Genomic DNA, 27,202 nt, shown 5'->3' with positions numbered 1-27,202 from the left:
CTTCTGGCAAGCAAAATCAATGGGGAACCGCATGATTCGCTTAATGACCAGGTGGTTCGCTTAATAAGTGCAGTGATTTGCTTAACGAGCAATGCAAAAAAGGTAATAAAATTGGCTAGATTCACTTAATGACCACTTCACTTAGCAACCAAAATTCCGGCCACAATTGTGGTCATTAAGTGAGGACTACCTGTAAAAGGACTGTGACTGATGCAGACTTGGCCAACCGAGGACCCAGTTCTGCCCTTTGAAGGCTGCATGAGATCAAAGACAAGAACAGGCCACATCCTTTGCAGGTCCAAGAAGAACCTGATGTATGGACCTCTAAGAATGGAGGCATCTTCTCAGCTGGACAGTTGGCCACCTGCAGCTATAAGCTCCTTCTGGCTGAAGAGGTGGATGATGGGGGGGGGGTTAAAGGGCATGCATATGCCTTCCCTCCAGGGCTCAGGTGTCACCGCTGCTGCTAAGCTGCTGCAACAGCTAAACCTTCGAAAATAAACCTTAGGTTTAACCTGAAGTTAATCAATTGCTAGAGCCGTGGCCACATCAAAAAAGACATTCCTGGGAGTTCAGTGCTTCGGCATACATTAACTTCCACTTTTGGCAAGTCCCATGAAGCTCAGTCTGCACTGGCGTTAATTCTCTCCATCTTCAGGTCAGGAATAAGTGATTAATCTGCAATCTGACAGCAACAGAGGACCCTGGAACCCCGAAGAAGCAACTGCAATTTAACTCTGCCAATTATTTGCCCAGCACTGTGCTTCAGGGGAACCAGAAGGCCTTCGAATGGTTGAAAACATCTGAGGGTTCTGGACAGACCCGGTGGCTTAAACAGAAACCACAGGAGCACCTGGGGAATTTATCTGTTACCTGTCTGCGGGTAGGAGAGGCCTTTCTCGAGATAATGCCTTACAGCTCTACCCGGCTTGCCGTTCAAGCTCTGCAAACGAGATTTCCGAGGATTAGAAGGGCGTGCTTCAGTTCTGGGGCGCAAGTAAAGCTTCTCTCACATTCCCCCAAGCAGGCGTAGGCCTTGCGCACACCTCCCTAATCACTCCGCGTTTCCTGCCGTTTTATTTTCGCGGCCCTTTCTTCCTTTACATTACCCTCGGGACCTGGGCTACTATCCCACCTCAGGCTCTTTCGGGAGCTGGCAGAAAAATTCCCGGTTTTGATCTCCCCAATACTCACTTTTTCAAAAAGAGAGTTTGCTGTGGTTTTAAATGTGGTTTCCCAACATTGAAGGTCAAGCGTAGGACGCATACGATGAATGCAAATCTAATATAAAAACCCAGAGCGTTCTCAGTACCAGGAGCATAAAGAGTGAGGCGTTTATTGAAGAAAGTCTGTTTGCTTATATGCAGCTACCTGGGAAGCCCCTGGTGCTCTCTGAGCCTGGCTGTTGGCTTGCAGATGTTGCATTAAACAATATCTACATACTATTCAAAAGAGACAACAGAAAAGCCAAAAGACCAGGACACTCCATTGCCAGCAATCAACACCCAGATAGGCAAAAATCAACACTAGGATTAACACCAGATGAACCATCAAACAGCACAAGACACCCTAAGCAAGGAACTATCAACTCAGGCAGTCAACCAAGCAGCAAACAACAGCCCAATCAAGGAACTCCCAAGGAGGGAACAGCACCCCCACCAGTACAAGCGGGGCAAGCCACGGTCTATAAACTGAGAGCCAGGCCCACTCCCTCTTCGCACTGAAGACGTTGCCTCGTCTGGCAATGAAACGTCTGCAAGAAAACAGCCAGGCTCAGAGAGCACCAGGGACTCCACAGATGTTGCATTACCCAACTAGGCAACATCATCAGTGCGAGGGAGGGTGGCATTTGCCCCGTTTATATAGGGTAGCTTGCCCTGCCAGGGTTGGCGGAGTGAGGTTTTCGCCTTGGTAGTCCCTTGATTAGGGCACTGTTTTCTTCTTGATTGTCTGTCTCCTTGGTAGTTCCTTGACTGGGGTATTGCTTGTCTGCCTGATTATTTGTCTGGGGTTAATCCCTGCTTATCTGGGTGTTGGCTGCTGGTGAGGGATGTGTCCTGGTCTTTTTGTTTCCTTCAATGTTTTTTATTGTCTCTTCTGAATGGTCTGTAAATGTGGTTTATCGCTCTGTGTGTCAACCGATGGCTGACGTGTCCGAGTGCCAAGCTTCCAGGAATTCCCCAGCGTTTTTGGATTCAGCTTGGTCTAGGATGCTCGCAGTTTCCCAGTTGAAACCGTGGGAGTTGAAACTGGCACGGCAAGTTGCTGTGTATAAACAGGGCGGAAACGCCACCCTCCCTCGCACTGATGATGTTGCCTAGTTGGGCAATGAAACGCCAACCGCCAAGCTCAGAGGGCACCAAAGCCCCCACATTTCAACCCTGAGCTACAGACAGTCTCTTCTGTTGGACTCAGCTACCTCTCCAAAGTGCTATGAAATAAAAAGCACGTGTTTGAGGCCAAGGGCAATTCACTCAAACTTACAACTAGAGAGGAAACCGTTTGCAAAACAAGGCAGTCTAGATTAAAGAACGCATCATAACATGCAGATTTCACCTGCCGGATTTTGCTAGACAGTCATCTCCCCCTGCCCCCCCCCTGGTCCCCCTTACAGTATAAATTCTGTTGCGCTGTGAGTTTCTTTGTCCCTCCGCAACCCATGTGGCACCTTTCCTGCCCTGGCAACCACATTTCACGAGAGCTTGTACAATTAGAGAGCCATCCGGAAGAGAAAGAAGCACTTCCAGGATTGTTTTGCTTGGGAACGTAGTTCATTTGTACAATTACCCACCCGCTTGGTCCTACAGGTAGTCCTCAACTTACAACCATTCATTTAACAACGGTTCAGTTACGACGGCCTCGGAAAAAGTGCTTTACGACCTGCACTCATGCTTATAACCATTGTACCACCCCTGTGGTCCCATGATTGCAATTCAGGCGCTTGGCAACTGGCTTGCATTTACGACCGGCTGCAGCGTCCTGCGGTCTTGTGATTGCAATTTGCGACCTTTTTTGCCAGTTTCCAGCAAAAAACATCCATTCAGAAGCTGGATTCACTAAACAACCGCAGTGATTGGCTTAACAACCGTCATAAAAATGATTGTAAAATCGGGTCCAGTCACGAGGTAAGTTGACTTATGATCGCAACGACTTACGACAGAAATTCCGGCCCCAATGGTGGCCATAAGTGGAGGACTACCTGTACTGGATTCCCAGCAGCTCTGTAGCTCTGCTCGTTGCAGCCAGCTTTTCCAGCGGTGAAGCAAAATGCCCAAATATCTCTCGGGCGCCCTATACCTGGAGCTACTGATCAAAGCTGCAGAAGGCCAGCTCCTCTGCCCAAAAGCCACTCCAGGACAAAGATGGCAGACTCCTTTCTTGGAGCGGGAGGCCACCCCGGTTTTGCCAAAGGATTGAAACAGCCTCTGCAGTCCCTTTTGCAATCAGCGGCAGCTACTGAACCAAAGCCACAGCAGTTTTCACTTCCCAAGTGAGGATCAATATTTGGCGATGCATCAGCTACATTCTCTGCACCAGGGAAAAGGGCTGAGCGGTTAAAACAGAGCCCTTTGCTCTGACACACGGCTCAAGGCCGGTGGAGCCGCGGAGGGTGCTCTGCCCTTCCACACCCAATTATGGGCACAGGAAGCAGGTTGGCTCTCTCACTCACTACCTGCAACAACACCCCACAGGGCAGAGGCAACCCACTCGCGTGGTCTCCTCCCAACAAGAAGCATCCTCTCTGCGCTTTCCTTTCTGAGTCAGTCGGCTTTCCCAGTTGCACATTCTGGCAACTTTTGGGCTGCCTGAAGAAGCTAGAGTTTGAGTTAAGAATCCCAGGTCTTTTAGCTGGCCAGTTAAACTTCTCTTACCCATTTAAATGTTCTATCCATGCTCTGTTAGCTGCTAATGGAAGTTGTCCCTCTTATTTTCATGCCTCAGCTTGTCATCTGTTTACGGAGCACAGGCAATGTAGAAAACATCTGAAGAAAAGGCTTCTGCCCTGTCATTCTGGAATGGCTCAACACACGGCCGCTTCCTTTTTCCACAGAAAGGAAGAGAACTGACCGCAGATCTTCCTGAAAGCTAGTGCAGCCTCGCAGTTGAAAAGACAACCACAAATAAATGGAGAAGCTGAATTTGCTTTCTTGTGCAACTTTACCAACTGCAGGAAAGCAGGACAGAGAAGGGTGCATCTAGGGAACAGGCCAAGTTCTTGCCGAATGCCTGACACGGCTTTTCTCCAGAAGCAAAACGTGAAAGCCATTAACTGTTTCTAACCTTTCTGCCTTACATACCCACCCGCCTGCCTTTTCATTGCCAAGGAAAAGAACGGTCTGGTGGTTACATTTCTCCATCCTTGCTTTCTTTGCGTTCAGATTTTAAATCACTTCCTTGGTTGATAGCATTCCACCTTCTTTCACATACACCTTCCCTCTGTCTCTCCAAATTGTCTCAAAAGGTTATCGAGGAGTATAAATTATATGGGAGAATATATGCATACAGGAAGACCTCATTTAACGTCCACTCGCTCAGCGACCATTCAAAGTTACGACGGTGCTGAACAAGGGGCCTCATGACTGGTCCTCGTAACTGCGGCTGTTGCAGCATCCCTGCCGTCACCTGATTGCAATTTGGGTGCTGGGCAACCGGCTTGCAATTACAACGTTGCAGTGTCCCGCGATCACCATTTGTGACCATCCCTGCTGGCTTCTGACAAGCAAAATCAGTGGAGAAGCCAGCAGGAGGTTGCAAATGGTGATTGCGGGACATCACACCTATAACCCCGCGGGATTCGCCTAACGACAGCAGCTGGAACTGCCATTGTATGATGGCATGGTCACATGGCGCTGCACCTTACTATCATGTGGCGCAGTGATCTAGTTCCCAATCCCAATTCCCATCGGTAAGTACAGGACCACCTGTATTGCATAAAGTTGAGAAAAAAAATATATAGCAAGATTAAAAGTTCAGATCCTGCTCAAATGTCCACTCAGTTTCCTATGGAGATACAGGTAGTCCTCACTTAATGACCACAATTGGGACTGGAATTTTGTTTGCGAAGCGATGCAGTCGTTAAGTGGACCGGATTTTATGACTGTTTTTACCATGGTTGTTAAGTGAATCGCCTCATTAAGCAAATCAATGGTTCCCTACTGATTTGGCTTATCACAAGCTGGCTGGGAAGGTTCCAAATCGCGTTCACATGACCACACACGCTGCAACTGGTCGTAAATGCGAGCCAGTTGCCAAGCGCCGAAATTCCAATGTTTCTGTATATACAGCTCCAAATACACAGATCAAGTGCAGGCAACGATCATCTGAACCTTGCAGCCAGGTAAATTCCCTTCAGCTGGCTGAATACCAAATTATGATCAAGCCATCTGAGCCAGACACAGCCAGTGGAGACGATGACAAATAAGGACAAAACAAAAACCTTCTCTAAAACTAGAGGACCTCCAGCCATTTCTAGAATACTTTAAAGCTAACCTATTTTGGCAACCCTAGAATTAAAGGCCAGAAATGGAAAGAAAAACATACGTGCAGGGATAGAAAACCAGCCGCACAACTTCTAAAGAAGGGGCAAAAAAGGGCAAAACACTTTAGTTACAAAGAAACATCCCCCTGTAATTTAAAGGAGGGTGGGGAGAGTAAGGGAAGGCTTCACCAGAAATGTTTCAGCTTTGAACTAAAGACCAGGGACATCCATGCGCAGAAAAACAAGCTAGGAACTGGTACAGGGTACCAAATGTGGACCCTTCTGCCCTGAACTGCTTAAAGTACAATAAAACCACAATCCTCAGGAAAAAACTAACAGCAAGGAAGCAAAATGAGTTGAGAGGAACCATTAAGCCGCAGGAGCCCAGGAGTTTGCTTGGTGCAGGAATTGGAACACATTCGGGAAAGAGAAGCCCACCCCTTCTCTGGATCATTTGCCCCATCGTTGAACTGCCTGTTCGCACACTCAATTCCTATCTAATTCATGATTCCATACCCTACACTCTGGAATGAGAGAAAGAGACAGGACAGATCTTGATCTTCCTCTGCGTGAGGTCCTGTCACATCCTCTTCTCAGGGCTAAAGATAACCACTGCCTCCCAATAATTCTTTACGGGACTTAGCTTCCAATCCCACAACCATCCTCACTGCTCTTCCCTGAATTTTTCTGAAGACGTGGCATCCCACACAGGATCTACCAGTCGAGATGGGACCTGACCAATAAAGTGGAGCTATTACTTTCCAGGGTTTGAAAACAATGCCTGGGTTGGGCACGGCCACATAAGCTGCTGACCCCAAAGACGCCACTCCAAAATATTTTCCGAGGGTAGCATGACAAGGTTCCCCCAACTTTCATCTTTAAGTATCATTTCCAGTACCTGCATTAGGGTGTTAAGTGTGCTGCTCTTCACTCCAGGCGTTAACACAAAGCCTGAAAAGCAGGGGACCCGGGCGGCCTCCTACACCCCCTCTCCAGCTCGACCAGGAGCCATTCCTGAACAGGGAGCCCGACTTTCGGGCCAGCTGGGCATCGGCTTCACCGGCAGGCTGCCCTGCCCACCCTTGACCGGTGCAGAGGCTTTCCCGAAACCCAGCTGCAGGACCCCGCAGCGTCCCCGCGAGCCTCCTAAGGGAACTGCCCCACCGAGAAAGGCGGGAAGACTCAGGCTGCGGGACGGGTTCCTCCAACCCCAGGCTGACTTTGGGGGATCCGCCTCGCTCTGGAGGCGCTGGCAGACGGCCTGGGCTCCGAAATCGCCCCGTTCGCCCGACGCGCCTTCCCTACTGGGGGCGTCTTCCCCTCCGCCCCGGCGCCCGGCCCTCGCCAGGCCTCCCACGGACCCTCCTCGGGGGGGCAGCTGAGGGGCGCAGCCGGAGCCCCTGATCCCGCCGGGAGCTGCTTCCGCCCCTGCAGCTCCCGGGGAAGGAGCAGCCGCCTTCGCCCTCCAGAAGGGCTGGACTGCAGCTCCCATCATCCCCATCCGTGCCGACCAGGGGTCCGGCTGCCTGGCTGGCCATGATGGGAGCTGCGATCCAACGCGCCGGGCTGGGGAGAGGTGGGAAGAGGGCAGGCCCGAGAAGGGAGCTTCTCCTAGGGGCCCAAGGGCGATGCTGGCGGGGGATGATGGGCGTTGTAGTACGACACACAGGAAACGAGCGGCCTCGACGGCTGAACGACCCTTCGCGGCGCCGGCACGAAGCCTCACCTCCCCGGTCGCCGCGCCGGGAGACGCGCGGGCGGCTCCGAGTCTCTCGCTCCAACGACCCCGCGCCGCCGCCGCCGCCGCCGCCTCCGCTACATCCCGCAGCGCCGGAAGCAGCAGCGCCGGAAGAGGCGGGTGCCGGCCAGGTCACGTGACGCGCGGGGAGGCAGCGACTTTCGCCGTCGGTGGCCAATATGGCCGACAGGCACGCGATTGGGGTGACGGGAGTTGTAGTCTAACACCTCCCGAAGCGTTTCCGGGTCTTTTTCTTCATTAGGACGCTCGGAGGGGCTGCGGGGGCGGCTTCCGCTCGTCAGAAAGGCAAGACCGCGTGGTTAACGTGGTGGGATGGAGGCGAAGACGGCCCGGGGTGGTGGCTTCGAATCCCCTGGCGGGGTTGCCGGTGGCCACTCTCTTTCCTTCCAGGCCGAGGCCTTTCTCCCTGTGAAACGTGCGCGCGCTTTCTTTCGGTAACGGCTTCCCAGCCTGGGGCCTGGTCAGAGGCGCGGACTTCAACTCCCAGAGTTCCTCGGCCCCGTAGCTATTGCTGAGAATCCTGGGATCTGAAGTCCGCGACGCTCGAGAAGCGCCGCTGAACCCGGAAACCGGCGGGGCGAAGCAGCGTGACGGCCTGTCGCGGGCGGGTGACGCCATCGGCGCGCGACGCCTCTCTTCTCTCAGAGCCGCCGCGGACGTGCGGGCGCCGGTGGAGGTCAGGGCTGGTGGGCGGCGGCGGCGGCGGCGGCGGGGCCCCGGCCCGGACAGGTAAGGCGCCGAGGCCCTCCTTCCGGGGCCGCTGTGGGAGGGCAGCCTGCCCACAAGCCTCCCTCCTCCTCAGTCGTGTAGATTAAAGTCTCTGAAGGGAAGGCGAATTCCGGAGTGGCCCCCCCTTCCGTTGCCTTGGACTACATGTCCCATCGCGCTCGGCTGGATGAGTGTTGCCCCACGCTGCCTGTGGAAAACGAGGCCATCCAGCCCAGCCCCCTCGCAGGGCAGGCATCCCAAGCAGATTCGTTTGCTTGATTTGTCTTTGATTGATGAGGCCCCATCAGGTGCGTGTCGACCCCGAACGGGCCACCACACAGACAGAGCTTCTCCAGGACGATCTGTCCCCAGGGCGGGCTTTGGGGAATCCCAGCGGTGCCCCCCTCCTCGCCCATTCACCTTCTGCCAGGCGTCCTCCTCTCCTCTTTCTTGCCACCTTTCCCAGCATTATGGACTTCTCAAGGGAGCTGATTGTTTCCACTGATTGATTGATTATGTTCCAGCTGATTGATGACTTACCAACCACATAGATAGATTTTCTCCATGATGATCTACCCCTAACACGTTCTTTCAGGTCTCCCAACAGTGCACTCATCGCCACTGTGACAGTTCATCCCTCTTGCTGCTGGTCATCCTCATTTTTTTCTTCCCTCCCACCTTTCCCAGCATCAAAGCCTTTTTCAGAGAGCTGGGTCTTCGTATGATGTGTCCAAAGTAGGATAATTTGAGCCTGGTCCTTTGTGCCTCATGTGAGAACTCCGGGCTGATCCATCGGTTTGTTTTCTTGGCTGTCCTTGGTCTTCTTAGGAGTCTTCTCCAACACCAAAGTTCAAAGGCATCAGTACTCTCCTGCTTCCTCAAAGTCCAACTTTCTCTTCTGTAGAGTGTCACAGGGAATACCGTGGCCTGTACTATTCTCATCTTTGTAGGTATAGACACACCCTGGCATCTGAATATCTTGTCTAAGGACTTCATGGCTGCTGTACCGAGGGCTCGTCTGCAGCGTATTTCTTGACTGCTTCTTCCTTTACTGTGCTGTTGATGGTCGATCCCAAAAAGCAGAAGCTCTCCACCATTTGGAGAATCTTCATTGCTGATTCTAAGGTTGGTTGTTCTACCTGTTGTCATTGGTTGGGTTTTTATATTTAATCCTAGTCCCATTTTTTTCACTGTACTCTTTGGCTTTTATTACTAGAGCTTGAACTCCTCCACAATCAAAAAGATTATTGGTTGTTCACAGTAGAAATGCAATAAAGCATCCCTTGTAAAAGAATATAGAAATAAAAAAATCAGAAACAAATAGGCATTTCATTGCTTTTCCAATTTTTTGCACACGATAATCTTTCAATGGCTAATCCTGCCATTTCTCAACTGACAGTCTTCTGCGTGTTATCCTAAGGATGCATCCTGTTTTTGTTCTGTTCACTGTGATTTCTCAGGTTGGTGACCCAATCATTCAGTTATGGCTGTTTGGGAAATAGCCAGACTTTAATTTTTAATTTAATTTTACAATCTAGATGCCACCCTACTCTAAGATTCTGGGTGGCTTACAACAATAATAAAAAGCATAGATCACAAATGTCCAGAAGAAGCCAATCCATTACAGAAAAAGAATCGTATGGTGGGCTCAACATGCAGTTTACCCCAATACCTGGAATACCAGCCAGATTTTTAGTGATCTTAGAAACTTCATTGGTCTGGGAGGATGCTCTGCTGAGGCCAGGCACCACAACAGAGAACACTCGCTTCCTAGATCCCAATAGATTAAATAGTTTGATTTCTTTGCTTAGCCTACCTATCCTAGCAGGCATTTCTTTTATTTCATGGCTACTGTCCCCATCCCTGTGAAAGTTTGAACTTAGAAAGATAAGGTCCGTTACCACTCCAGCTTCGTTTCCACCTATTTGCGTTCGGTTGGCCTTGCCTGTTGACATAATCTTAGTTTTTTTCAATACTTGACAACCCATCATAGTTTCAGAGATATTTCCTTACCAGATTCCTCAACGCCTTCAACAGTGGCAGAGCTTCTAACGTACTGTCTTCGCTGGAAAAATTCCCTGAATCTTAAAAATTCAGGGAGGCCTTCAGAGATGCGGCTGTCTTGAAAGTAGCCCATGTTGAACTGTGTAGCCCAGTCAAACATCAGGAGCTGACCACAGGAAATGTCTTATGACATGTTGTATTATGTCATAAAATGTTTTATGATCATTTTTATGTCATAAAATGTTTTATAAAATTTGCCAAATCTCTATTTCATGGGTGTCATGGGTCCTGGATTTTGGACTCATTCTGTAAGATGGCCCATTTGAGGTACCTTGGTTCAAAACTGGTTGCCCTACGATGCACCTTTTCGCCCAGTTAAAAGTTCCAGTCACAAGCGCTTTAGTACATGGACTGAGCAGCAGACTGGCTTTTGCACACTCTTTTCTCTCACCTTCAAAAAGACATTGCTTAAGTCATCCTCGTTTCCAAGCATCAAAGTGGTGTTATTAGCATATTTGAGGTTGTTGTTGTTTCAGAGTTTAACTCCAGTTTCTGTTTCTGCTAGCCTAGTGTTTCTCATTATATATTCTGCCAGTGAGTAAAATAAAAAGGTGACAGAATGCAACTTCGGCATCCTCCGTTCCCAATTTTGAATTGTTTAGTTCCATATCCTATTCCAACTGTTGTTACTGACCTCATGCAAATCCTTCACCAGGAAGATGAGGTACTCAGGTATAAGCATGGTTTTAAGGTGTAGCCATAATTGGTCCTGGCCTCCAGAGTCAAAACCCTTTGTATAATCAACAAAGCAAATACATGCATCATTCTGAACTCTCTTGGCTCATTCATTATCCACTGGGTGTTAGTAATGTGACCTATATTTGGCAGCTCCTGTGTTTTGCTGAAGTCTGGATTACCAAATCATGAAGATTATTTTACTAGCATGTAAGAGACAGGTAGTCCTCGACTTACAACCATTCGTTTAGTGACTGTTTGAAGTTATGACTGCGCTGGAAAAAGTGACTTGCAACTGGTCCTCACACATACGACCATCACAGCATCCCCATAGTCATGCAATCAGAATTCTGGAGCTTGGCAACCAGCATGTATTTACGATGGTTGCAGCATCCCAGGGTCATGTGATTGCCATTTGTGACCTTTCCAGCTGGCTTCCGACAAGCAAAATCAATGCAGGAAGCTGGATTCGCTTAACGACCATGTGATTTACTTAATGACCGCAGCAAAAAATCATAAAATTGGGCACAGTCATGTGATGCCTCACTTAACAACCACATCGCTTATCAACCAAAGTGCCGATTCCAATTGTGGTTGTAAGTTGAGGACTACCTGTAATGTAATTGCTCAGTTATTTCAACATTCTTTAGCGCTTTTCTTTTTTTAAAAAAAAAATGGAAAACTAATTTATCTTTTCCAGTCCTTTTGCCACTGCTGTGTTTTCTAGAAAGCAGTGAAGAGCTTTTCCCCTAAGTGTTGGGACAGGGCGAGCTTGGAGTTGGAGAAGAGTGTTATGGGTTTCATTGGGGAAGTTTTGTGGCAGTTCCAGGTTTTTCTCTGTTTGGTTTTATTGTTTATTGTTTTTACATTTTGTATGATACGGTTTGATCCTATGGTTGTAAGCCACCCAGAATTTATATGGCTGCCCACCCAAAGATGGGCAGCCATACAAATACTTTAAATCTGTGTTTTTCAACCTTGGCCCCTTTAAGACGGGTGGACTTCAACTCCCAGAATTCCTCAGCCAGCCATGCTGGCTAGGGAATTCTGGGAGTTGAAGTCCATACTTGCTGGCTGGGGAATTCTGGGAGTTGGTCCACACTTGCTGGCTGGGGAATTCTGGGAGTTGAAGTCCACACTTGCTGACTAGGGAATTCTGGGAGTTGAAGTCCACATTTGCTGGCTGGGGAATTCTGGGAGCTGAAGTCCACCCATCTTAAAGGGGCTACAGTTGAGAAACACTGCTCTACACGACAGCCCTTTAGATACTTGAAGATAGCTTTCAGGTCTCCCAAAAATCTTTCTTTAGCAGGGGTTCCTCTGAGATTTTTCTTCAAGGGTTCCTCTGAGATTTTCTTTCCAAGCCCCTTATCATTTTGAGATCTTGCTGAAAATCCCCCCTGTAATTTTTAAATTTACTAGCAGGTGGGGACAGAGGGACCTTGGCCCTGCCACTTGAGTTTCAGTGAAATGTTAGCGAAAACGGTGGGAAGAATACCGGAGGACAAAGTACCTCGTATCTAAGATACTTCTCAGGAATTGGACTTTATAATTCAGCATTTCGGAAAGAATGCCTCGTTTGTCCTTCAAAGTTGCTGTGGAAAGAACGTTGGGAGCCTCCCGTACTGGAAAGCAAATTTAACCCTTTTGCAATGACTTTCCCTCCTGACTGGAAATTAGCAAGGTCGATTCCAAGATAACCTGAAGCTTTTGCTGGAGAACCCTCCTCTTGATGGAGCATGCTCCTTCCGTCCCTCCCCTGCAAATTGGCGCGTGGTGTTCCTGCAGGGCCCCTTCGCAGTTCTGCCCAGTTTCTCAATTCCTCCATAAGAGAACGGTGCTCAGAATTACTCCAGAATTGGCCTGACAGAGGTTACCTAGAGCTCTATTTCCTTAAGCTCGAAACAGATGCCTGTAAGCTTCTAATAAATGATGCCCCTCCCTTCCCCTTCCTGCCCAGATCCCTAGACAGGCACCGCTACCAGCTCTGTGCTTTTTCCTCCCCCTCCCTGCAGACCGCACAAGAAGATGGCGGCCAGGCTGATGCACCGTTGGTCTTGGCTCTGCCGAGTCTTCTCCCCTTCGGGCATCCAAGCTGGCCAGTTGGTGAAGGCCACAGGGTCAGCCAGACCCCGCTTTGCCTCGATGACCACTTGTAGCCTCTCTCAAGTGGCAGATAAGCTCCCCGTGAAGGAGCTGGGGAACAGACCCCTGGAAAAATCCACCAGATGGGAGGACCTCGTTCTCGCCTCTTCCAGTGTAGAGGAAGTCCTCTGTGAAGAGAACCTTCGCAATGTCAGCGGAAAACAGGCTGCCCTAATGATCGCGCACTTGTCCCATCTGGTGGCAAAGCTGAAACTGGACCGTGAGGTCGTCTTAAAGGATGAACGCTTTCGACAGCTGCTCTACCAAACATACAAGGAGGTGCGTTTGAGGGCTCTTGAGTTACGAAGCGGCTTATTGTCCTTGGCAGCAAGTCTCCCTGGGCCAGACGCTCAGAATGGGTGGCCAGGGAATTCTGGGAGCTGAAGTCCACACTTGCTGGCTAGGGAATTCTGGGAGTTGAAGTCCACGCCTCTTAAAGTTGACGAGGTTGGGAAACATTGATTTAGTAGCTGCAGTGGGTGGGAACGCCTTGTGTAAATCAAAGCTGCATTCCACCCTTCCTAAGGGAGTACGCTGAATTTCTTCACTTGCTGACCGTGATCCTTTGGTTTCATTTCCTAGTTTGGGATGCAGACATAAGTTAATAACAAGGGTGAAACCCTACCCCAGAGGAACGGCGTAGCCGCGCTAAGAGTAAGATAGAGCTGGAATCAAATTGAACCAGAGTGTCCGCAAGGTTGGGCCTCTGCCAAGCCCTATGCCTCAGCAGAAGCCTGCAAGATTTTTTGGCCCTGTGGCTGCTCTTCTGTCATTACGGGTAGTCCTTGCTTAGCAACCACAATTGGTACTGGCAGCTCTGTTGTTAAGCAAAGCAGTTGCTAAGTGGGAAATCACATGGCCGCAACTGGCCTTCCCTTTTCCCCACTCTCCCACCCTTTGGAATGCTCACCCTGGCGCTGGGATAATGAGCAAGAATAAAATTAAATGTTTGTGTTTACATTCTTTGGAGAGGAAGGGATTACAAGAGAGTAAGCAGGCACACCATGGGGAATACGCATAGAAAGGAATGTGCTGGTGCCAGCGGCCCTGAGCGCACCACGTAAACAGCCAGAGTATTCCCCATGGTGTGCCTGCTTACTCTCTTGTAATCCCTTCCCCTCCAATCTCTCTGCTCTGCAAGCGGGGTGGGAAAGAGAAAAACAACAAGTCAGGCTCAGGACGATGCATACTGACTGTAATGGCGATCACGTGACTGAGGGATGCTGCAAAGGTTGCAAATGCAGGCATTGGTCATAAAATTATTTTTTCACCACCGTCGTAACTTTGAACAGTCGCTGAACAAGGGAGTTGCTACGCGAGGACTACCTATAGCTAGCGACCTGCTTTTTCCCTAGGAACTGGAGGGGGAGGTGGTAGAGCAGTGGGAACAATCCACGCCTGCTCACTCACTTCCCAGTGGGAATGGGGTGTGAAAGCAGAGCGCCTCAACCTAAATGCGGTCTAAAACAGGAGCCAGCCCTGAGCACACGCATCCAGTTGACAGAAACACTTGGGCATCATTTGTTCAGTCTGGACTTCCTGGGTGCAGAAGGGCCAAGTGGTCATGGAGTGAGAAACAGTTTAAAAAAAACCTCAGGAACCCCAGTTCACAGCTTGGGGGGCATCTGAGCATAGTGGCAGACAACCCCACAGACACACTTCGCACATACCCATCTGTGTCAGAGAAGGCTGTGCCTCTTCTGCCCCCAGGCCTCCCGGATCGATCAGGTGTTGTTGATAAATCTCCTGAAGAGCCTCTATTTCCTGGGAGTGAGCCAGCAGCAGAAGGAGCTGCTCTCGGCCGAGCAGGAGGTGCGCTGGCGCATGAAGAGCCTGTCCTACAGGCGCCTGGCTTCTCTGGCTACCTACATGGCCAGCTACTTCCCGAAGGAGAAACCTGGTGAGCTTCTGAGCGAGCTGATGATCCAGCTTGAAATGCGTTGGGCCGAGATTGAGGATGCTGGCACGATCGCCATGCTGATGGCTAAACAGGAGTACTTCTCGCCTCAGCTAAAGGAGCGGCTGGAGGATAAGGTAACCCACAGTCTGACCCAGGCCGGGCTTCCCAGGAGAGGACCAATTATGCCGAGGTCCCTTGTTTTCCGCCCAGGAGAATCAGATAGGCTTCCCTTATGCCAGTGTCTCTACCTTGGCCACTTTAAGATGGGTGGACTTCAACTCCCAGAATTCCCCAGCCAGCATTCTGGGGAATTCTGGGAGTTGAAGTCCACCCATCTTAAAGTGGCCAAGGTAGAGAGACACGGCCTTATGCTTTCACCCAAGTTGGGCAGCCTTCCACGTTCTCGGGGTGGAAGTGCTGCCCCTGTATCTCTCCTTCCTCCCTCCCCCCCCCCACCGACCTGTTTGCTTTTCACACTAAATGGGTTTGCCCACAGAGCCTGGAGCTGGCCACGCATTTCACTCCCGAGGACATCCGGAGGATCTCCGTCGCCTTGGCGCAGCAAAACGTCCGTTCCTTGCCTCTCCTCCGAGCCATCTCGTACCACTTTGTCCAGAAGCACTTTGCTGCTGCCCCGGACATTCTGCTAGACTTGGCTTTTGCCTTCGGTGAGTGGCGTCGACTAGTCTGCTCCGGGGCCCCTCCGGTTTTTTACCCAGAAACTGGGTTCTCCAGAGCAGGATTTCTCAACCTTGGCAACTTTAAGAAGTGGTTCCTAATCATTCCTTGTGCCAGAACAGAAGAGCTGGCACTCCTGTGGCATTCTCCTACAGCATTCTCCATATCCATAACATTTTACAGGTAGTCCTCGACTTATGACCATTCGTTTAGCGACTGTTTTAAGTTACGAAGGCACTGAAAAAGGTGACTTATGACTGGTCCTCACACTTAATGACTGTCACAGTGTCCCTGTGATCATGTGATCAAAATTCAGGTGCTTGGCGACCGGCACGTATTTATGATGGTTGCAGCGTCCCTGGGTTCGCGGGGTTGCCATTTGTGACCTTCCCAGCCAGCTTCTGACAAACCCCCAAAATCAACGGGGGAGGCTGGATTTGCTTAATGACCACATGATTCACTTAACGACCACAGCAAAAAGGTCGTAAAATCAGACGCGGTCACGTGATGCCTCCTTAACAACCATACTGCTTAACGACTTGTTTTCCAGTCCCTGTTGTGGTTGTAAGTCGAGGACTACCTGTATGAAGTGTAAAAAATTCCAGGTCCGTGGCTTGAGGTGATGAGTCTGATGTCCATCAGGGATGGGAAAAGCTTCTTTTGCTCCTTTCAAAAGTGGGAAGACTTTATTTCTGTCCTCGGTCTTTCCTGGCCCCTCTTCCACATTCGGTTTGGGTTTCGCCTTCCTCTTCTTCCAAAGTAACCGCGGACTCCCTCTCTCCCCGAAAGGGAAGCTGAACTTCCACCAGACGCAGCTGTTCCAGAAGATCTGCTCGGATCTCCTCCCGCACATCCCTGACTTGCCCCCTAGGGACGTGGTCCGGTGCATCAAGTCTTTCTCTTACCTCAAGTGGCTGAACCTGCCCTTCTTTGAGGCCTCCGCCGAGGTGAGCTGCAGGGAAGTCCGGAAAAGCAAAGGGGGGCTGTGAAGGATCCTGCGGTCCGGGCAGAGCGAGCGAGTCCAGAGGCCCAGAAACAATAATCCCAGATTACTTTGCCTCTTCTCCACTGATGGAATGGAAGAGCAGGCAGCGTTTGACCATCCGGACAAGGAGTCCCTCGGAAGGGAGGGTGGGAAAGCAGAGCCCACTTCATTCCTTGGGAATGTTGGTGTTTCTACCCAATTAAAAAAAAAACAGCTATTGTTAAATAGACCACAGTACTAGGTATAAAAGTAAACTCCCCCTCAAGGTGAATTCAGCTCCTGGTGGCTTCACGGGGTGTCTGTGAACAACTGGCGATGACACAAAAGGGGGGTCCCACAATCTTCTTCCCAGTTTTTTTATTTATTCCCAGTCTGGCCTACAGCCCTGGTACTTCCTGGTGATCTCCTATCCAAGTGGTAATCTGGTTTGCTTTTTTTTACACTTACAACCAACTCGGCATCCCCGCGGTCATGCAATCACAATTGGGGTGCTTGGCAACTGGTTCGCATTTATGACTGTTACAACTTCACGTGATTGCCATTTTTGACCTTCCTGGCTGACTTCTGGCAAGCAAAATCAACGGGGAACCGCATGATTTGGTTAATGACCACGTGGTTCACTTAATGCCCAGTGATTCACTTAATGACTGCTCCAAAAAGGGTGGTAAAATCAGGTTGGATACGCTTGATGACCGCTTCACTTAGCAACTGAAATCCTGGACCCAATTCTGGTCATTAAGCGAGGGCTACCTGTATGGTTAAAATCATCGGCATAGTTACCCCTTCCCCCCACAGGCCTCACCAGGGCATAGTGATAGCAGTTCCCCACCCCTGCTTATTTCACTCCAGGGGAAGCCCCCGATTCAGTCCATCTCTTACCAGGATCTGCCAGACCTCGCATGGTGATGCAGCGACCAAAGATCCCCTTGTTGCTTGTGATGGTCAGTTGGAGCTCCGTGCCAGCGAGCCCCTCCTCAGGTTTCCTGGCAGGATCCACGGCTGCTGCGGCCAAAAAATGCGATCCCTGCAGCTGCTTTCCAGGCCTCTGCAGATGCCTGGTGCTACCAAACCAAGGGGGGTTGAGAACCCTCAGTCCCCGAGTCTCCTCTACCCACCATGCCTCTGCCAAGTGTGCCTGCTGCTCTCCTGGCGGACCATCAATCTCCATTCTCCGATGCTGTCCCATCCTTTTCTTCCGCCTCCGGCCCCCATTTTCTGCTCTCACCTTCTGCCTGCCCTTCAGTCCACACCCCACCTAGCCCAGCTCCTCCCGTCCACCCCACGCCCCCCCGATCTCTCTCACTCAGCCACCTCCACCTCTACCCGTTCCCTTTCGTTGGTTCTCCTCCCTCCTTTCACCACGGAGAGTTTGGATGGAGTAGACCTGTCCCTTCCTTGGACTGCACCTTTACGAAAGTGGAACTTAACGGAGCATCGGCGTGATTTGGGAGTGCTTGCAAAAACCTGGGTATCCCCTAAAATGACCCTTTTTGATTAGAGATGTTGATGGGTGGCTGTTGGTTTGGTAGATCTCTATTATCATTGGTAAAAAGCCATTAACAGGATGATGAAAAATACCTGAAAATTACAGGTACAGGCAGTCCTTGATCTACAGCAACCATTCGAAATTACTTCGGCACTGAATGAATGGTGGTTATGGCTGGTCCTCGGGGTTCCAGCCGTCCCAGTACCCCTGTGGTCACATGATCACCACACCCTCCTGCTCCCTCTCTGACCCTTGCACCCTCCCAGACCTCCACGCCTCTCGCACGCCCACTCTCACTCTTGCACAGCCTCACTGACCCTCCCTGCACCCCCGTGCATCCCCTCACTCCCTCCCCCACCCAGCAGCAGCCACTTACCCGCCTGCCGGCCTGGGACTTGCAACTTCCAGCCAGCTTCCCCATTCAACTTTGGTTGTGGGACGGCAGCAGGAAGTTGTCCGTGGGATTCGGCTAACAACAGCAACTGAGACTGCAGGGATTGCTGTCGCTAAGCAATGTGGTCGCACTTTACGACTGCATCACTTAACAACAGAAATTCCAGTCCCAATTGCCGTTGTAAGTCAAGGACTATCTGTACTTTGTTCCCACCTCCATTTTGGGGAGATGATAGTGTGCCGCCCCAGTCTCAAAGGGCCTTCCTTGCTCTTTCCCTGCCCTAGGCAGCCCATCTTCATTATGGAAGTGACCAAAAGAGTGGAGCATTTATCCATTCTGGCCGAATCCTTAGTTTTAGCTTGGTTTTGGAATGCGGTGAGCTGGTTACAATTCTGCTTATGTCTTTACTGGCGCTTTCTACATTGTTTGCTTTATGATCTGCCTTGAGCAGAAAGTTGACCATCTTCTTCCCCCCCCTCAGTACTTCATCAACAATAGCAAGATGTTTACTGTGACCCAGTTAATAAACCTCCTCGTTTCTTTTGCCCGCTTGAATTTCCACCCTAGCAACAAAGACGTCTTCTACAGCAAGGTAATTTATTTTATTTTATTTATTTATTTATTTATTTCTCAAATTTATACTACCGCCCACCTCCCCCCAAAGGGGGACTCTGAGCGGTAATTCTTTTTCCTGTTTTGCAGTTGGGGGTAAAGGGGCTGCTCATGTCCTGTGGAGGAAGCTGGAGCCAATCCCCAAACGGATTGTTTCCTCCCTGAAATGAAACTTTTTGTTGATTCACAATATTTTTTTAGTCCTAACGTAAAGTCCTAACATAAAGAAATAATTCTCTGTGCAGGAAGAGAAAGTACAAGCCCAGTATTAAAAAAGAAAAGGATTGGAAGTTAGATTAATCTCTCAACAGAATGGATGAAAAATAATTACAGCGAAAGGGGATAGCAGAAGCTGCTTGGAACAGATGAAACTAATTATGTTACGGCGTGCCAAAGAAGCATGTGAAGTTTTTCTAACAGTAATTACAAAAAAGGAGGCTTGGTAGAATGAGGAGGATGAGAGAAATGCATATAAGAGAACGCTGTAAAAAAGTGAGGAAAATATTGTCTAATGTCACTGTTCTTCAACCTTGGCCCCTTTAAGATGTGTGGACTTCAACTCCCAGAATTCCCCAGCCAGCTGTGCTGGCTGGGGAATTCTGGGAGTTGAAGTCCACACATCTTAAAGGGGCCAAGGTTGAGAAACCCTGGTCTAATGTGTATGAGGAGAAAAAGGATAGCTTCAAAGCATGTAGTCAGCGAGCAAGAAACGGTTAACACAAAATGGCAGAGAAACCACCAGAGCAGTTTTGATGGCAATAAAAATTCTTCTGGAAGATGGTGTCGAGGGCTAAAAAAGGACCCTCCAGCAGACGGAGCCCCGCATGGCCGGGAGGCCTAACTTCCCTTGGCTTGTTCTCCCTGAACGACGTTCCTTCCTCAGCGCCTCTCTGTCTTCTTTTCCAGAGCCACCACATTCTCAATGGCCAGCTGGGCAGCCTAAATCCTTGGGTGCTGATCGACCTGGTGTGGTCCCTGTGTGTGCTGCAGCAAGCAGAGGCTGTCCATTTCCAAACCGTTTTGCTGCCCAAGTTTTACTCAAGCTTCTTCGGTATAAAGAATTGAACTCTGAAGGCCAGGGGTGGGGCGGGGGGGCATGCTCTGTTTTCGCAGGCTCAGAGGTTCTGGGCTGAGATGTTGCCACCCAGCAGAGCAGAACTGGGAATGAGCCACTAGGCCCCGCTGTCTTTTGGAGTGGGGGGGATTTCTATCAAAGCATGCACCTCCCAAATAAATAATTTTTCCCCAGAGTGATCTCCCAGGTATGGTTGTGGATGATGGGAGCCAAAATGCAGCACAGAGTGGGCACTGGCTTCCCAGAATACCTTAGAGGAGACATGGAATAATCATTTATTGTCAGCAATAACAGTCCTAAAGTATCTGGATACCCTGGTTTGAATTCAAACAGAGCCAAAATCTTGTGGCCCGATGCAGATGATTCTCCACAAGCCACCTCGGTGTGAAGGGGCTCTCGCCTGGTGCCAAAGAGTATGAATCCGTTACCGTCAAGTAGAGATGCTTCAACCCAACACTCGCTTCTCAGTTCCATGGGACCCTTTTATTGTGACGGAGTGTTTCCTGAACAGATTTCTCGTGTTGAGCGAATACGTTATTTGGCGTTTATCAGCTGAAAATAGATTGCTTGCTTCATACAAAGCCAGCCCTGCTGAGTAATGTTAATATAAACTCTGCTTAACAGCTCAACCTACATTTGATGGCTGAAAGCGAAGAGGAACTGAGGAGCCTTATGATGAAGGTGAAAGAAGAAAGTGCAAAAGCTGGTTTGCAGCTAAACCTCAAAAAAACCAAGATTATGGCAACCAGCTTGATTGATAACTGGCAAATAGAGGGAGAAAATGTAGAAGCAGTGAAAGACTTTGTATTCCTAGGTGCGAAGATTACTGCAGATGCTGACTGCAGTCAGGAAATCAGAAGACGCTTAATCCTTGGGCGAAGAGCAATGACCAATCTCGATAAAATAGTCAAGAGCAGAGACATCACACTGACAACAAAGGTCCGCATCGTTAAAGCAATGGTGTTCCCCGTAGTGACATATGGCTGCGAGAGCTGGACCATAAGGAAGGCTGAGCGAAGGAATATCGATGCTTTTGAACTGTGGTGTTGGAGGAAAATTCTGGGAGTGCCTTGGACTGCCAGAAGATCAAACCAGTCCATCCTCCAGGAAACAAAGCCAGACTGCTCACTTGAAGGAATGATATTAAAGGCCAAACTGAAATACTTTGGCCACATAATGAGAAGACAGGACACCCTGGAGGAGATGCTGATGCCAGGGAGAGTGGAGGGCAAAAGGAAGAGGGGCCGACCGAGGGCAAGGTGGACGGATGACATTCTGGAGGTGACGGACTCGTCCCTGGGGGAGCTGGGGGTGTTGACGACCAACAGGAAGCTCTGGCGTGGGCTGGTCCATGAAGTCACGAAGAGTCAGAAGCAACTAAACGAATAAACAAAAAGTCCTCGCTTAACAACCACAATTGGAACCGGAATTTTGGTTGCTAAGCGAAGCGGTCATTAAGCAAATTTGACCCGATTTTACAACCTTTTCTGTGGTGGTGTTAAGCGAATCGTCGTGGGCGTTAAGCAAACCACGTTGTTAAGCAAACCACACGGTTCCCCATTGATTTTGCTTGGCAGAAGCTGGCTGGGAAGGTCAAAAATGGCGATCACGTGACCACAGGACGCTGTGATGGTCATAAATGCGAACCGGTTGCCTAGCACCCAAATTGTGATCATGTGACCATGGGGATGCTGCAACAGTTGTAAGTGTGAGAACTGGTTGTAAGTCATTTTTTTCAGCACCGTTGTAAGCCTGAACCATCACTAAACAAATGGTTGTTAAATGAGGACTACCTGTATATTTTTGTTTTAAAGTGGTTATTGATGGTTTTATATGTTCGTATGTTGGTTTTTAACTTGTTTTTTTATTAGATTGTTGTTTGTAACTATTGCGAGCTGCCCAAAGTCACTTAGGTGATGATGGGCGGCCATACAAATCGAATGACTGGATGAATGAATGAGTGAGTGACCATTATCAGGCCCGGGAGGCTGCATTCTGGATTTCCTGCCAGCCCCTGCTGTAGATTCCAGCGTGCTTTTCCTCTGACATTCCTGCAGGAGACTGGACCCCACACAGACAAAACTACTGGCTCAAACTGATGCACGTCAACACCACGGCCCAGCTGGAGTGTGCGGGCTACCCGGGTCCCTTCTTGCCGCCAGAGAAACTGACCCTCCAGGAGCTTGGGGTGCACAGAACCCTGACCCCACTGCAGAGCGAAGTGAAAGAAACCCTCGCCAAGATTGCCGGAGGGGAGGCAAACGTGCACTTTAATGTGGACACCCCCTACGGCTGGAAGCTTGGTGAGCCCCGTGCCGCACGTGCCTTGGGAGGGGGGACCAGGGGGGTCCCTTTGCTTCTGAGCTGCCTGTAGAAGTTCTGCTTCGCTTGGTCTGCCTTGCCGCCCTGGCTTGGAGATGGTCAGAACATCATGCCGACCTGTCCTGCAGTAATCCCCAAACCCCGTCAGCTACTTTCCCCTGTGCAGAGGTTGTGGCCCGTCTCTTGGGCTGGTCAGATGTGGCACGTGCATCGTAGTGTTTGCCAGCCCAGCTTCGGTACCTTCTGGGCCCCTCTCTCTCCATCTTCGTGGGCCGTTGGGTGCAGAGCCATGCAACGGACAGGAAGCCATGCCCGGTGTCTCCTGCGTGGATTGGAGATCCACTGGCCAGTTGGGGGCACTGCCTGTCCGATGCAGGGAAGCCACGGATCCGTGCCTCTGGTGCTGCATCTACAGGAAGGAAGGAAGTTCAGAAGCTTTGCCCTCTCTTTGTAGATGCTGAGATGGTGCTGGACTGTGAAAGCAGGCCGCTGCCGGTTGCAGACTTTGACGCTTTGTCCTTGGACCAGCAGTCCAAAGCTCCTGAGTCTTTGCAGTCAGGGGTGAGAAGGTGAGTCCCGCCTTAGAGATCGGCAGGGGCTGTGAGGGGAGTTACGCCTTGCTGTTGACCCCCTGATGCAGCCAGATAATAAAACAGTTGTAGGTAGTCCTCGATGGTCCTCGACTTAAGACCACGATTGGGACCAGATCTAGGTAGCTAAGTGAAGTGTTGTTAAGTGAGTCACGCCTGATTTTACGACTTTTTCCCATTGACTTTGCTTGTCAGAAGCCAGCTGGGAGGGTTGCAAATGGCGGTCGTGTGACCCCGGGACGCTGCAACCATTGTAAATACAGGCTGGTTGCCAAGCGCCTGAATTTTGATCACGTGACTGCTGGGATGCTATGATGGGCCAGTTGCAAGTCACTTTTTCCAACGCCATCATAACTTCGAACAGTCGCTAAACAAATGGCTGTAAGTTGAGGACTACCTGTATAGGACTTTGGTGGGGGGACTATTCTAGACTCCAAAAACCATGGCAGAGCCACCGTCATGCTTCACTCTTCTTTCTTTGAGGGTGAAGTAACTTTCCCCCAGATTGTGAGTTTTTCAGACCTTCTGCTGCAGAGAAGTACAATCTACCCCCGCCCCAAAATGTTTCATTAGCTCCCAAAGTCTCCCAAGAGGGGGTTTCCACATTGTTATTTGTAATAGGCTTGTGCAAAAGACATAATTTCAGGAATGGAGTCTCCCGGAAAACTTTGGAAGGCTCGTTCCTCCTCTGGACCATGATTTAGAGACACAGACACCCCCTTCCCCCCACCCGCAGACGCACCCCGACCCAAGCAGGTGGGCTGGTGGGAGGAAGGAGGAAGGAGGCGTTCCAGTTCTTGTGACTGTTCTGTTCCTGGGATGGCGTGTTTTGTGCATCCTTAACATTTAATGCAATTGAAGGAAGAAGTGATCAAACAGAACTGGAGAACAGGGGGAATGTGTTAGTTATCCTCTAATGCATGCTATGTACAGGTAGTCCTCACTTAACAACCATTTGTTAGTGATAGTTCAGACTTACAACGGTGTTGAAAAAATGACTTACGACCAGTTCTCATACTTACGACTGTCGCAGCATCCCCATGGTCATGTGGTTATGATTTGGGCCCTTGGCAACCAGTTCACGTTTATGACCATCATAGTATCCCGTGGTCGCACGATTGCCATTTTTTACCTTCCCGGATGGTTTCTGGCAAGCAAAATCAGTGGGGAACTGTGTGACTCACTTAACACCACATGGTTTGCTTAATGCCTGTGGTGATTTGCTTAATGACCGCAGCAAAAAAAGGTCATAAAATTGGGTCAGATTTGCTTAATGACCACTTCACTTAGCAACCAAAATTCTGGTTCCACTTGTGGTCATTAAGTGAGGACTGCCTGTAATCTGCTGGTTTTCTTTTGCTCCTTTCCGTTGTTCCTACCTGATGCTTTAAGCCTACTGTGTAAGCTGTCTAGAGTCACGTTGTGATGGAGTCGTCGTGCACCCTAAGAAATCAATACGGATACAGAAATAAATAATCCTACCTTTAGTCTTTTTAATTACTTTTCAGCATTGATCAGACAAAATTAAATTTAGTTTCTGTCCAGCGGCTCCCAGAGGGCCTTTGGAGGCCGAGGGTTCGGCGGCATCGCCAGTTTCGGCTGACCTGCCCGATGCTCCGCCTTCCGATGCAGCCAGCCCCAGACCCGACTTTTGTCGTGCGGACTTTTGAATGAGCCAGGCCTGAAGCAGTGTGGGCAGCCCCAGGGGGTGGTCTCCCTGCAGGGGCTGTGTGGTTAGGCCAAGGGTTACATGGGGAACTTCCGACTTCGCTGTGGAAGATCGCTGTGCTTCCCAAGGGAAGTTCGACCACGTCTTCTCCAAGACTTGCCCGGAAGAGCGAAGGACGGGCAGCAGCGGCCTTTCGGGTGGCTCAGCAGATGCTTCCCAGAAGGGAGGAGAACTTTGGGGTGGGGCAGGGCTGAGCTCTGCTTGATTATTTTTTTCCTTCCTCCCCCCCCCCCGCCCCCCGCAGGCTGGCCTTCCTTCTGTGGGAGTTCCCCAACTTCAGCAGTCGGAGTAAAGACCTGCTGGGCCGGTTCGCCATGGCTCAACGGCACATCCAAACCGCCGGCTTCATGATTGTCGAGGTGGGCCCGGGATTTGCGGCTGGAGAAGCCGAATAAACCCAGAATGCATTAGGCATGCGTTGGGGTGGGAAGCAGGTCTTTGTGGGCACGTGGTGCCGGGTTAGGAGGAGGGTGCGTTGGGCCAGATGCTCATGAAATCATTGCCGACGTCTGATGCCTGGCTTCAATATTTTCTCCTTCTCTCTCCTCCCCAACAGGTTCCCTACCACGAATGGTTTAACTTGAACACTGAATGGAAGAAGACGCAGTATCTGAAAGATAAGATGCAGAAGGCTGTCGCCAGAGACCTGGCAGAATAGAAGCACGCACCAGCCCTTTTGAAGGATCAGTAATTGGACTGCTGCACTCAAGGGCTTCTGCCCACCCGGCCTCATTTCCACCCCGGCAGCTGCTGCTGGAGGGGCCTTTCCAGCTGTGTGGATAGAGAGCAGGGCCGTTGAATTAAATGATATTTTGTACAGAACAGACTTATGTCTGGGTATTGGCCTCAACTGGCTAAATGGTGCTCCTGGATTCATTGTTTTAAAGGGGCTTGTTGTCTCCCTGGGGGTGGGGTGGGGGATGGAGAGCAAGCTGATGGTGGGAGTGGGCATGTTTGGCAGGTGCACAGCCCTGAGCTGGTCACTAAGGGCTGGCCTCAATGCTCGTCTTGCCAAGAACAGCCGGAACCAAATGGAAACAGGATGGCTGAGAGGGGAGTGTTCACCAAGAGCCGTAAGAGAGCGCGTCGTGGCCAAGGGGTGCAGCTTCGTTGCTGATCCCTTCTGCAGAGGCTGAGGACCGCTGAAAGTCAGTTACTGGGAGCGACGGCTGGCCAAGCTGGAAGGGTGACTGGGTCTTGTGAAGCTGTTGGAGAAGTGCCTCATGGGTGGGTGAAAGCCCGTATTTTTATACTTCCAATAAAGCCGTGTGCAATTGTTTCCATAGTGTGGAACGTGGCAGAAAATAGTAGGTAGGACCTGGACAAAACCCAAATTTGATTTAAACCGCTGAGCTGTCGATCGGAAGGTCGGCGGTTCGAAACCGCGCGGCGGGGTGAGCTCCCGTTGCTCGTCCCAGCTCCTGCTCACCTAGCAGTTCGAAAACATGCAAATGTGAGTAGATCAATAGGTACCGCTTCGGCGGGAAGGTAACGGCGTTCCGAGTCGTCATGCTGGCCACATGACCCGGAAGTGTCTATGACAACGCCGGCTCCAAGGCTTAGAAACGGAGATGAGCACCGCCCCCTAGAGTCGGATTCGACTGGACTTTACGTCAAGGGAAACCTTTACCTTTACCTTAAAGCTCTTTAATACAATGACTTTTAATTGGTTTCTATATTCGACTTCTTTGATCACTGCATTTGAGGGATTCTCAGCGGATTAACAAAATGTCCCTTGGGTAAATCATTTTGCATAACAATAAGTGATAATTGAAAAGTGGATAAATCATAAAACAACCGATCAAAAGACAAGGGATAAGGCAGCATCTATAACTCAGACGCGGTGGCGCTGCGGGTTAAACCGCTGAGCTGTCGATCGGAAGGTCGGCGGTTCGAAACCGCGCGGCGGGGTGAGCTCCCGTTGCTCGTCCCAGCTTCTGCACACCAAGCAGTTCGAAAACATGCAAATGTGAGTAGATTAATTGGTACCCGCTTCGGCGGGAAGGTAACGGCGTTCCGTGAGTCATACTGGCCACATGACCCGGAAGTGTCTATGACAACGCCGGCTCCAAGGCTTTGAAACGGAGATGAGCACCGCCCCCTAGAGTCGGACACGACTGGACTTTACGTCAAGGGAAACCTTTACCTATAACTCAGAGGCCCTCTTAAACCACTCTGTTTTGACTAATTTGCTGAAATCTAACATGATTGTAGCTGATCAGATTTCAGGAGGAGGAAGTTCCATTGCATCAGCCCCACCGTGGAAAAACAGTGAGTTTCAGAAAAACATCTATTTCTGTTTTATTGACTATTCTAAAGCCTTTGACTGTGTGGACCATAACAAATTGTGGCAAGTTCTTAGTGGTATGGGGATACCAAGTCATCTTGTATGCCTCCTGAAGAATCTGTATAACGACCAAGTAGCGACAGTAAGAACAGACCACGGAACAACGGACTGGTTTAAGATGGGAAAGGAGTACGGCAGGGCTGTATCCTCTCACCCTGCCTATTCAACTTGTACGCAGAACACATCATGCGACAAGCTGGCCTTGAGGAATCCAAGGCTGGAGTTAAAATCTCTGGAAGAAACATTAACAATCT

The 27,202-nt window shown here is 50.1% G+C and overlaps 2 protein-coding genes across 3 annotated transcripts in view; one reads left to right on the top strand and one right to left on the bottom strand.

Moving 5' to 3' along the window:
* The window catches only part of LOC134497540 (adiponectin receptor protein 1-like), a 29,052-nt gene extending 21,763 nt beyond the window's left edge, over positions 1 to 7,289 (bottom strand). Inside the window, 1 exon segment of the mRNA XM_063303243.1 lies at positions 7,206 to 7,289. The gene's annotated coding sequence lies outside the window, so the exon portion shown is untranslated.
* A 595-nt stretch (positions 7,290 to 7,884) lies between these two features.
* Positions 7,885 to 25,423, top strand: TBRG4 (transforming growth factor beta regulator 4). 2 transcript variants are annotated; one of them, XM_063303228.1, is made up of 12 exons: positions 7,898 to 7,967; positions 8,897 to 9,071; positions 12,701 to 13,109; positions 14,541 to 14,864; positions 15,227 to 15,398; positions 16,198 to 16,355; positions 18,755 to 18,865; positions 19,792 to 19,936; positions 22,018 to 22,263; positions 22,737 to 22,851; positions 24,846 to 24,960; positions 25,158 to 25,423. In XM_063303228.1, the coding sequence occupies exons 3-12, from the start codon at positions 12,714 to 12,716 to the stop codon at positions 25,257 to 25,259; spliced, it is 1,884 nt and encodes a 627-aa protein (XP_063159298.1). In that variant the 5' UTR covers positions 7,898 to 7,967; positions 8,897 to 9,071; positions 12,701 to 12,713; the 3' UTR covers positions 25,260 to 25,423. The 2 variants fall into 2 exon arrangements, with proteins under 2 accessions (XP_063159299.1, XP_063159298.1); XM_063303229.1 differs by lacking the exon at positions 8,897 to 9,071 and having other exon boundaries at positions 7,885 to 7,967.
* Positions 25,424 to 27,202: the final 1,779 nt, after the last annotated feature.

Source organism: Candoia aspera, chromosome 4 (assembly GCF_035149785.1).
Source record: "Candoia aspera isolate rCanAsp1 chromosome 4, rCanAsp1.hap2, whole genome shotgun sequence".
NCBI lineage: Eukaryota > Metazoa > Chordata > Lepidosauria > Squamata > Boidae > Candoia > Candoia aspera.
The sequence above is the reverse complement of the archived record's forward strand: the minus strand, read 5'-3'. Positions and strand labels throughout refer to the sequence as shown.